At 37.4% G+C, this 11,840-nt stretch overlaps 1 protein-coding gene across 3 annotated transcripts; it reads right to left on the bottom strand.

Moving 5' to 3' along the window:
- Positions 1–960: 960 nt before the first annotated feature.
- On the bottom strand, positions 961–11,776 carry BPNT1 (3'(2'), 5'-bisphosphate nucleotidase 1). 3 transcript variants are annotated; one of them, XM_056486255.1, is made up of 9 exons: positions 11,505–11,776; positions 8,916–9,040; positions 6,846–6,950; positions 6,526–6,633; positions 5,911–5,959; positions 4,885–4,976; positions 3,727–3,924; positions 2,765–2,870; positions 961–1,584 (listed from the first exon to the last, which is right to left on the bottom strand). In XM_056486255.1, the coding sequence occupies exons 2-9, from the start codon at positions 9,030–9,032 to the stop codon at positions 1,436–1,438; spliced, it is 924 nt and encodes a 307-aa protein (XP_056342230.1). In that variant the 5' UTR covers positions 9,033–9,040; positions 11,505–11,776; the 3' UTR covers positions 961–1,435. The 3 variants fall into 3 exon arrangements, with proteins under 3 accessions (XP_056342230.1, XP_056342229.1, XP_056342228.1); XM_056486254.1 differs by having other exon boundaries at positions 11,704–11,772; XM_056486253.1 differs by lacking the exon at positions 11,505–11,776 and adding an exon at positions 10,146–10,346.
- Positions 11,777–11,840: the final 64 nt, after the last annotated feature.

Below are 11,840 nucleotides of genomic sequence, written 5' to 3' on the forward strand. Positions count from 1 at the left end.
AAACAGCTGTGTTCAGACACCTCCCTGTCATCACCTGCCTGAGAACCTGACATATGCCACTCTTTTCTCTACACAGAGAACAGAAAGAAAAGCAAATCTCTGTGTTGTCTGTTGAAACTGGCATCTCTCCATGGCATGCCTCAGTATGTGGCACACTGTTAGGGAAAGAAGGCCCTAGGACACCTTCATTTGAGATTAAGGGACTTGAGTGACAACATCTAGAGAAAAGAAGGGGAACAGACACCTCACTGGTTCAAGAGCATAATCCAAAATCCTAAATTCAGCTTGAAGACACTTCAGAAGAGTTTGGCTAAGTTTCCAATTTTAGCTAGTTATATGTCATTTACTATTGATTCTCTTTTGTGTTCAAGTGGACTGGGCAGTTGAATCCTGCTTTCCTAACAGCCACACCTATGGGAAAGCTGACTGAGACAGGATCTCCAGTTTCAAAGTTAATTTTAGGTGATCTTGGCCCTGTTCTCTCCCCTCTTGTAACATGCCTGTGTTCCACACGAGGGGGAAATGGTACTGTCAACTTCCTTAACTCTGGGGTTGTTGGAAAGGCACCTGGTTTATTTCAGAATTTGGACATGGAAAATTTCAAGGTCTGGCATTTCTGTTATTCCCAAGCATGCCAAAGTGACCTTGACTTTGGATGCCCAAAGTGCTCCAAGACTGCAGTGGCATAAACCCCGACAAAGGCATTTCAAATCATCATAGAGGTGCTAGGAGCTCCTGCCTCTGTCATGCTTCCTTGAGTTCCCAGCTGAGCTGTCCTGAGCCTTGCTGAATGTACATTTCACTGATCCTCAATGAATCCAGTGATCCATGGACCCTTATTTGAGATTTCCAGGCCCGGGTGCATTGTGTCCTGCCTCCTGCAAAACTCAGACAGCCCAACAAATAGTAGTCTTGGCCATCCCAAAACTCAGTGCAGACCAAAAAAAAATTCAGATGCCCTTCTAAGAATCAAAACTTGCAACTTTATAATAAATGGGCTCATCCATCCAGGCAAATCCTTAGTCCCTTTGTAATTAACACAATAACCCTTAATGACAACAAAAACCATTGACCAAAATCAGGTACATGGCTTAACACGATTTTGTGACCAGAATATGAAGATGATTTTTGGAATGCAGTGTTATGATTAACAGTATATTGCACACAGTCATGAGGAAGGAAAACTCCCAAAGAATATAGAAAATAATTACTGAAGAAATGTGACTGCTTTGATGTTGTCTGCTCAACAGCCAAACAATCTGATCCAACAGATGCTTAGAGATTCTGTGTAATTCTGAAATTATTGAACACTTTACTGAAAGAATTCAGTTCAGATTCTATGAAACAGGACTTCAAGCTCAGTCATCTTCTTCCTGTCTTTTTTTCCAAGCTCATTTTCTCAGCCTTCCAGGCCAAGTGAAGACTCTTCCCTGCTTTAAGGCACAAGAGATTCTTTCACAGTGTTGGGAATACGACTGGCATAGTAGTCATAATTTCTCAAAGTGGCGAGGACCCCAGCTGAATTCATGTGTTTCACCTCCTTGTTATACTGAAATGAATTTCCACGAATATCAGTTAACTTGCCTGCAAAAGAGAAAAGAAAATTTTTAAAAATCCAGCAAAAAGGAGTTGGAGTCTATTAGCTCAAGTGAGATAACTAAAAGCAGTCTTCGTGGTACACATGCCTGTCTTCAGAGGTGAAGTATCTTTGCTTCCAGTTTAAGGACAACAGGTTTTATATTGACTGAAATCAAATAGCTAGTGGGTTTATTTTTTTCCAACAATACTTAAATTCTTTGTGTCTCAGAAAAAGGAAAACATCTCTCTCTCATGGATTACTTAAAATGCTAGCTGAGGAGCTTTTACATTGGCCATTGACAAGCAACAAAGAAAAATCCTCAGTTCAAATAAAAACCAGGGTAAGTCTATACCACAAACTCTAACATAATGTAGAAATACCCCAGCTGGTTTTAAATGAGATTTTAGAAATCACTTAGCAAGGGCAACACAGATCTCTATTCAAGCTTTAACCAGGGGACTCCTACCTACCCAAAAGGCTAAATACAACACTGTGCTGCCCCAGATTGGTTGGGTTGCTTTGTGCTTGAGTTAACCCTGTTTAAAATTATCCCAGTTATGAACACTACAGGCTGCAGAGGAGTTCAATAGTGTCATTATGAAGCTTGTTATCCTTGCTTGACAGAACTTAGGAATCAAATCCCATAATTTTAGCATATGGTGGCAAAAGGCCTATTAATGTGAAAAGGAGAATTAAAAAAAAAAAAAAAATACTACTTCAAATCCTTGCTAATGAGTCTTTTCATAACTTTTCAGCCCCTTAGCCCCTAGATAAGTGAAGTGTCTCATGTTGGCTGGAGACCACTAATTCTATTGAATTACATGAATGACTCAATTTTGGAGTTTGTACATCCAGAAAACAACTGCATGATTTGACCTGTTTTTGTCGGTTTAAAGAATTCAATGTCCACATATTACATAACATGTTACTAATTATAAACTACTATACTCAGTTAGTAGGACAGCAGATTTTACTGTGAGATAGTAGCCAACAGAAAAAATAAGAAAAAGGCATTTGCTTTGAAAACATTAAAATGAATATACTGCAAATTTGGGGATTTGGCTTTTTTTATTATGTGACAGTTATTGACACATGTATTGTGATTTTTCTTTCAATGGAAAGACTAACTAACTTCAAATTAATGCAGTTTCACTCATCCTGGAACTTTGAATGCTATGAACTTACCTCCCACAGCATGTAGGATAGCTTCAGGTGCACATGTATCCCACTTCTTGCACCCAGGACTGGCAAATACATAAGCAGATGCTTTGCCTTCTATGAGTTGAATGACCTGTTAAGAATAGAGTTGCAATCATTGCAAAGGATCAAGGCATTTAGAAATGGGTAGAAATAACACCAGGAAGTGGAGATTAAATCTGTTTATTTAAGAACTGATAGTCAGGAAAGGAACACCACCCATTTCTTTATTGATATTACAAAAATGTATTAAGATTTAGAAGCTATACTGTATCACCATTCCCAATTCAATATTTTTGATTGCTATAAATACAGTCCATAGGATGAAAATTTGCTCTAAGTTTCAGAAACAAGAATTCACTTCTTGTGCAAGTGAAAAAAAAAATTAAGTGGAAACTATATACATGTTGTTTTAGTGCCATTTTGGGCCTTGTATGTGTTGGAGAAAAGAGATGAGAGGGTGTGTTTTTGACAGCTATGACAAAACTAAGCTTTAAAACCTGTACCAAGTAAGTGTTCCCTGTATGCAGAGAAATTTAGCATAGGAAACATCACTGTGTGCTTATATTTTTATCCTTTCAAATGTGCTGCTGGATAGCTGGAACAAAAGCTGTATTAACACAAACAGGAGGACACGTCTACTAATTGAGATTAAATTGAATTCCCATTTAGTCATTCTGGTCTTACAGCTTTTTATTTTCACCCCTAAAAACAGAATACTGGGGAAGACAGACTTCAGCCATGACCAACATGGCCACTGGCACAAATACACCTGTGCCAAATTCTCTCAACCTCACAGCAGACTGAATGCTAGGAAGAGAAGTTGTGCTGGGAAGGGTGGAAGAAGTCTCTCCTGCAAGTAAGGAAATGATTTATTTAAAAAGTTTTTGTTTTTTTTCTTCCAAAGGTGCCACCTCCCAGTAAAACCAGAAGGTTTGGGGTTTTCATACCTTGTTTCCTGCTCCTCCAACTCTGATGACATGGTCTGGGTTCAAAGCAGCGATGCACTCGTTCACCAGGGCACTGCTGTGGGAGCGGGTGGTAACGACGATGTGTTTGCCAGCAGGTGCTTCTGTCAGCTGAAAGCCAAAGGCACCCATGCCCAGCACTCCCCAGATTGTCCTGCCCAGCACTGCATTAGCTCCTGCCTGCAAAAAAGGCACAGTGATGGCTAATCCCACTGATCAGCAGTCAAATCACAAAGGGAAAGGGCTACCTAGAAGCATCTTGGCATATCAGGGAGTATAATATTAACACTGGGCTGTACATCTAAACAGTGGCACTTAAAAATAACTACTCTAGAGCCCAGATTGAGAAAGTGGCTCTCTTTCCCTCTAAGGCAATGACATCACTGACCCTTTTCTTATCTGTGACATTGTGGTGGTGCATTACATCCTCCCTCCAGTGACTGGCAGATTAATATTTGTTTATTTCTGTACTTGGGACACAATCTGTAATTGAAAGTATCTTGTAATTTGAAATATTTTGTGATACATGTCATATAGAACATGATAGCATTACATCAGCTCAAGGGCTTTTCTTTAAACTCCAATAAGTTTAATTCATCAGGCTGCATCATGAGCTCACTGAAATCATCTCCAAATGTGTAAATACCTGTAGGGTGGCCATCCTGATTTTTACCTGAAGCCTGGCATGGTACATTCTATCCCAGCTGTCAGTGACAATTTATGTATGCTTGGTTTATTTAGGGGTGCAGATTTATGGCAGTTTATGCATTGCAAATGCACCTATTGCATGAATTTACTAAAGAATTTCTAGCAAAGACTGCAACACCACTGATCTGTACTTGTTTTACAGTAGGAATTTTATAAGGACTTTAGTAATTTGCACAGTAGATATGTAATATCTATATAGTGCATTACATCAGCCTCATGATTCAGAATGGTTGTTAGTAAGTTCCTGACATTCAGTTCCTGGAAACCAATGTTTAAAATTATACGTATTGAATTAGAAAACCCCAATACCTTACATTACAACATTAACGCCACTACGTACCATTTTTCAGTTGAAAGTGTGCTTACTGAAATAGCTTAGGAGTAACATTTAAAAATCACACAATGCTTCTAAATAAATCAATGATTTAATACCTCATAGTTGTAATATGGCTGGTTAATAACTCCTGCTATTGCTTTGCCTCCATAGGCAATTCCAATAAGAACCGTTACGTGGTCAAGGAGACCTGGACAGAAAAAGAGAAAGATCTTAACAAAAACATAAACCTTCAGTAAAAGTCCACAGATCAACATGCAGGGTTCTATCTTAAAAATGCAAATACTAATCAGGATTCTCAGATGTTGATATACTTTTTAGTCATTTAGTCTTGAGGTCTGCTAAAAAATGGCCCAGATAGAGTTCTTTTAATAGAGTTATGTTATAATTAACATATAATGAAAAGGAAGTTTAAAGATACAACTACACAGCAATATATGATGACATTCTTTTGTAATTGTGGTGGGAGTTCTTTAATGCTATTCAAAACTAGCAATTTGTTAACAGTTGTACATCTCTTTCCCCAAAACAGGGAAAAAATTTGCCTAAAATATTTTACATTAATCATTAAAAGTGAGGTTTCAGCATATGGTTTCTTGGAGGCTTTTCTTTTTATTTTTTGTCCTTTCATTTTAGGGTCTATTTCTATGCATAGAAATTAGGCTTTGCTGAAAAGCGTTTCTTCCCATAACTGAGGAATTGTGATTTGTGGGAGGATATTTGTTTCATTTTGAAAGGGCTACAAGTACAGCTGTGCTATTTGGGTTGTTTGAGAGGATGATGTAAATATAATTGAGCATATTCCTGTGTGAAGGGCAGATTTAATCCTTCAATTCAAAGATATGCAAAATTGTAAATTTAACTAAAAATTTAAGACAACCTGCCAGAATCAAAGGCAGCTCTTTGCATTTTGAAATGATAAACTGGACAGCACTCAGGAATATTCAGTACTGGTTAGAACTGAATTAAATGAATAAATACATTTCAAGCACTCAAAAAAGTACAGAAACATCAGCCTTATGAAACCATATTGTAAGTAACTTGTATTATAAAACTATCTACATGTATATGCTACTTGATTACATTGCTATTTTTTTATCAACAGAGTTAAAAGAAAATCCAACCTTCAGTGTACTCCTTGGTTCCATCCAAGGGATCAACCCATATTACAAGCTTTAAAAATAAAAAAAATAGGAAAATTAATAAATACAAATAATGTAAATTACCACACAAACTATATCTTTTACTTTAGTGCTTTTATTTCCTTACAGTAGTAAGGAAATAAAGAGATCCAAAGTCTTAACAATATTATATAACTGAAGCCTGTAATTGTATTTTACAACAAAAGAAAAAAAGCTTAAAAATTGAATGGAAAGCTTAAAAATTGCTGGAATGTCTCAGCAAGTCTCTTAATAGAAGTATGAAGGATTAAACTGAAATGGAAAACAAGATTACTTTCTTGTGTCCAAACTATATTCCTGCCAAATTAATTACAATCACAAATTGGAAGAAGCCAATTTCCATTTCCCATTACTGCACACAGGAGCATGAAGCATTTGCAGCTCTAGAGGTGTGAGTCTTCTGATTACATTTAAGTTTTCAAACCAAAAAACAAGAAAGGCTTTTTCAAAGTTGCCCTTTCTTCACTGTACACTCTTACCTAAAATCAGAAAGTAGTATAATGTAAATATGTATGTAATGTAAAATATGAAGACATAAGCCTAGCATTACCACATTACCTCTTCCTCTTTAATTCCTGTGTACTGAGCAGGACAAGGTTTCTTCAGTATTTCTTCACAGTGACCATCTTCAATTAAATCTTCAGTTACATCATCAGTGGGCAGTTCCTAACAAAAGAATTCTCAGAATTATTAGAAAAATGTTTTGGACTCACCTCACGAAATTAAAAGGTAAAATGGGATGGAAATACCTTTGCTTGTTGCTTTGTGGGTTGGTTTATTTTAATTAAAACTGATGTCTTCCTTAACCCAGCCAAAGCAAATTCTAGTGCAAACTACAGCAAGAGAAACTGTGAGTATGAAATAAAGCAGGTACTTACTTCTTCTCCTATGATTGTAACCTTGGGAAACTTCCGTGCCAGGGAAGCACAAATGCTCATTTGGACCAGTCTGTCAGCTTTGGTCTGCAAGTCATTGGGTCCAGCCTGTCCAAGAGAGGATAGGAATTTGTGTACTCAAAAATACACCAGCACAGTGGCCTTGTAATGAAAAAGAAGTCTAATTTGGTAAATCTTTAACCCAGTTAAGTGACCTCGCTAGAAGCAGGCTAAAAACTGCAAGAAGCAGAGATTTCTGTGCACACCAGAGCTGGTCTGACAATACAACAGTGGATTTGGTGCCCCAAAGTGACATGAAAAATTGACTGCAAACCTTCCCAATGTTGTGTAGCCAAACATACGTTGCTACATGTGTTACAGTATTTTCTTAAATGTTAATAATTTGCTACATCTGGCAAAGTGGGCAACTTATTAACATTGTTTTCACCCTTTAGGTCCCAGAAACAGAATCCCAGTAAGAAATAATTCTGTTAGCACTGGAATTTATAAAGACAGTTCATCTAAGATTTGCATCTTAGTTGAATAAAAATGTTTTTCTGCTTGGATATTTGCTGACAACATGAAAAGTGTTTTATCCAGCTACAGAAATTAGCCATATCCATTTAGAATCGTATTATGGGTTAATTTTTGCACACTCAAAACTAGTCTGTCCCTTAGTAATAATTCTATGAAACTTGACATTTTTCTTTGAAATTTCCCTCTCATCCCCTAATTAATTTGGTTGAAATTGGTCCTGAGTTTAGATTCAGTAAGATCAAGTTTATTGCAGAGAATGTCCTTTGTTCCAGGATACGAACCCAATAAAACAGCATAAGTGTGGACAAAAGTGTCTACCTAGCAAGTGGGGAGGAAAGTACAAGCACTACAAAGAGAAGCAATATAAATGGAGAGCTTAGAGTTGACTCAGGGAAAGAAAACTCTGGATATCAGAAGAGGAGATAGCTAAGAACTCAGCTGTCCTTGAACTAGATAAATGGATGGGAGGTCCCTATGTTGAGGGAAAAGTTGTAACATTTCTTTTCCAGATGTTCCAAAGCTTTCAGTAAGGCCAGTTGGAATTGGTCTTGGTGTTTGCTGGCTGCAGAAAGAGGATTAATGATGAGAAGCTGCACTTCTGTTCTGCATCTTTTCCTTTTAGACTGCAAGATAGAGGCACATGCAGAGGTTCTTTTGCATTCTTCCTCCTCCTTCAGCAGCTACCTTTGGCAAGAAGCTTGCAGGAGTTTCAAGATCTTTAATCCCTCAAACAGGAACCTCTTCTGTTGGTCATTGCTTTCAATCTAATTTTGTGTGTTGTAGTATTCATTCTTCAAAAAATTTAAATACATGTATAACCAGTCATACTTAGAACCAGTATCACCTATGACTTCTGATCATTTTTGAATAATGTAAATATCTGCAGTACCTTCAATGTAAAGACCAAGAAAGATTGATATATATATATGATATATATTTAATTAACTTCAAAAGTTAATTTCACCTATTCCACTACTGTAGTCAAAACAAAGATCCTGGCTCATCAGTGCAACTTAATAAATTACAGCAAATTAAGAACTTCAATACCTGTTTTCTTTTTAGAATTAAATCTGAAACTCTGAATTTATTTTGAAAGCTGTGATTTATAATAAAATATGAAGTTCTTCTTTGTTTTAGAAAATCCAACACTGATTTATTCTAATCCAAAATTCATCAAGGGCTCAGTATTTTAAGCTGTACAAAGGATGTTAGAACATAGGCATAGAAATTAACAGGAAATATACCTTTTTAGAATTCTGAGGTGCTATGCAAACCTTGTGTTTTGTGAGGGAAATCAGGACATAATTATGGTGTTTCTTTTAAATGTACAAATATTGTTCAGAAGTACTGGTCAAAAGACATTTCTCTAGGGTTGTTTTAATCCTTTAAAAAGGAGTATTTGTTGTAGGTGGTGGTGAGGGAGGTGAGGGCTGTATTTCCTCCCACAGTTGCTGATTTTGAAAAATACCACCTTGACTTGTATCTAACTCAAGATTAACAAGTGAAATTCAACTGGAAGAAAGTAAAAGGTAATACCTTCTCCACTATGCCCAGATCTCCTGCAGACATCACATTTCTAACAATTGTTGCAGCTTTTTCTGCAACAGAATATGCCGAGGCCACCACACGCATGAGGAGAGCTGGAGAAGCCATTCTGAATGCTGAAAAGAAACAGAAACAAACTTGAACACTTGTCTCTTCAAGAGAAGAAAAAATGTAAAGTATTTTACCTAACATTTCAAACAGATGCAGTTTAAACTGAGTGGAAAGGAGAAAGTGGGTCACTGCCAGTGAGTGGCAATGAGGTGAGCTTTGGGTTTTTTTAAAAATACAATTAACAAACACAAGAATGTAAAGCTATTGTAGACAAGATCTTGCAAATATCCATGTTCTGTTTGACAGTGAACGTGGTTCTCACTAAAATAGAATGGCATTAAAAAAGAACAACAGCAGCTGCAGAAACTCTTGTCATAAATATTAAGAAAAAGAAGAGTCTATACACAGTAGTCATTTTTTGCACACTTTGAACATAAGTTAATTTTTTCAGAATTGAACCTACAGTCAATTTGTGCCCAGAACTTAGGCACAAGACTACCAGAGAGGATGACATCAACAACTTCACTTACTATTCCCCTTTTTTTAACTATAAAAAAGGGGTTTGTAGATGGCCAAGTGTGTACACAAAATAGGTTAATGATATGTAGATACTCCATCTCCTGTCATTCTTCCTATTGCATTGTCTTCCTCATCTGTTCCCCAACACAAACCAGTGCAATTCACTGGGCCTTCATTTACCAAGTAGAATAACTATCACCCTTGGAAAGGCTGGCATTGCTCCCAGCTTTGCTTTAGCTCAGGAAAAGGAAGTATTGATAACCACACTGCATGTTTTAAAGTGCAAATCAAATTGCTTTTTATGTTTTCCTATCAGTTGTTTCTGTCTGTGCAGATGACACACTTTTTGGCTTGGCCTCACATGTATGACACACTTCCAAGGAAAACACTTGAGCATAGAGCCAGACAAAATACAGAAAAACTCACTGATCACTCACACAAAAGAAGATATATTATGGGGGAAGTAATATAACAATCATATCATAAATATTGCAATTGCAGCAAGTACTGCTTAAGTGGCAACAGGTCATTATTTCCTTTCTTCCTTGACAAATCAAGTTCATGGCTGTTCCAAAACAGCAATGTCAGAGCTATCAGAACCCCAAACTTAGTTAATTTAAGAACATTTTGAGCACTTTAGTAACACCATACCTGTACCAGTAAAGTCAGAAGCACTCTGAGGCTGAAAGAGTAGAGTGACTATGCAAGCACATTCAAAAAGTACAGTTGCTAATATTAATTATTAGCTGATGGATGGGAGCAAAGTGCTCTGGAGCTCTGTGGAATAGCCAAAGTCCATACCCAAAGTAACCCTGGACAGGTAACAATGGTTACAGAGGAAATTTTGGAAATGCTACCTGTGGCAAAAAGCAGCTCTCAAACAATTGAAACTTGCAGAAAAAAATATGTATCATAACACATGGAAAGCCATATACTATTTCAAGTCTATATCATCATGTGAAACAAGTTAACAGGAAGGGAAATAGCTCATTCATAATGAAAATATCTGGAATATGAGAATTTCTGAGAGAGAGTTAAAAAATAGCACATTACATGGGAAGTTTGGATTAAAGAATTGAAATGAATTACCAGATGAACATAATTAACATTTTAACTTCTCATAGAAAAAGTCATTTGACCTTTTACTGTACATTTGATTCTGCTTCATAAAATGAGATGAAAACTTAATTGTTTTAAAGTCTTGACTTACTTTATGTTCATATAAAGTTTCAAAAGACTCAGAAAACAATGCAGAAATACCATCTTGCATTCTTGAAGCTTGACCCAAGGTGTTTCTTGGGTACATTTTTCTTGGCTATATTTAAGGCAAACAAATACACTTTCTGTGGTGAACCTAGAATCCCCTGGTAAACCTTTAAATTAAAATATTTTCATGAAAAAATAAGGTTTCTTAAAAGAAACTGAAATGAGAGGTTCAACATCCCTTCCCCATCACTCTGGAGTAATTACCTAATGAATTGAAAAGCATTTTATTAATGCAAAGGTGCCTTACATTTTTATAGGCCTGCATCTCCTGTGTGGCATACATTCTGGTACTGGACCTTTTTGATTAGTTAATGAATGCAGTATTTGCCCTTAAGTTTTTCATTTCTCTCCTTTCTTCTAGCCCAGCAACCAAACTGACAAATCAGCCTATTTTGACACCTACTAAAATTAATGATTCTCCAATTCTTGTTCTACTTTTTAATTCTGATGTATGTAAGTACCACAGGCTGACGACAATTTTTTTAACAAAGTACACGACAGATTTGTGTATGGCTCTCATTCAGTCTCTTCTATGCAAACTTCCATTTTCGAAATTTATGATTTTGCCTGATGAAAGGAGAAAGTGGACATCACACAGAGCATGTCTTTAAAGCCAAGTGCTAAGCCATGACTTCTTTCGTGGAACTCTTCAATGCCTAAGTGACCAGAGCTCTCTATTTTTTAAACTTCGGCCCACACCTAGTAAAAGATAAACTTTCCATTATGTAAGGGAGCAATATTTACCCAGCAGCTGGGTCTCGGGATGCGAATCCCACCGCGGCTCACTGCAGACCTCCAAGAGGGAAAGGGCTGCGCTACCTCATTTCACCAAAAAGAAAAAAGAAGGGAAGCCCGTTCCTGCTTCTCCTGCCGTGAATATTCCCGGTGCAAAGCCGGGAATGCACCCAGCGGAGCGCGCTCGGGGATGCCAGAGCCAACTCACCGTGCCCAGCCTGGCTTTTCCCTGGATTCCCCGGATCTCCGCCGCCCCCCGCGGCCCAGCGCGGACCTCCTTCGGCGAGGACTGGCCGGCTCTACAAAACCACCCCGGAACGCCGCGAATCCTTCCGGCTCCGGGCG

Source organism: Oenanthe melanoleuca, chromosome 3 (assembly GCF_029582105.1).
Source record: "Oenanthe melanoleuca isolate GR-GAL-2019-014 chromosome 3, OMel1.0, whole genome shotgun sequence".
NCBI classification, from domain to species: Eukaryota; Metazoa; Chordata; class Aves; order Passeriformes; family Muscicapidae; genus Oenanthe; species Oenanthe melanoleuca.

Bases quoted from the DNA above. Each gene is read 5' to 3' on its own strand.
- BPNT1 (XM_056486255.1), bottom strand. From the start codon at position 9,032: ATGGCTTCTCCAGCTCTCCTCATGCGTGTGGTGGCCTCGGCATATTCT. The intron at 5,960-6,525 runs GTAATGTGGTAA...TTATTTTTAAAG, and splicing joins CAGGAATTAAAGAGGAAGAG to CTTGTAATATGGGTTGATCC. The intron at 3,925-4,884 runs GTATTAAATCAT...CCTTTTTTGCAG, and splicing joins AGCCATATTACAACTATGAG to GCAGGAGCTAATGCAGTGCT.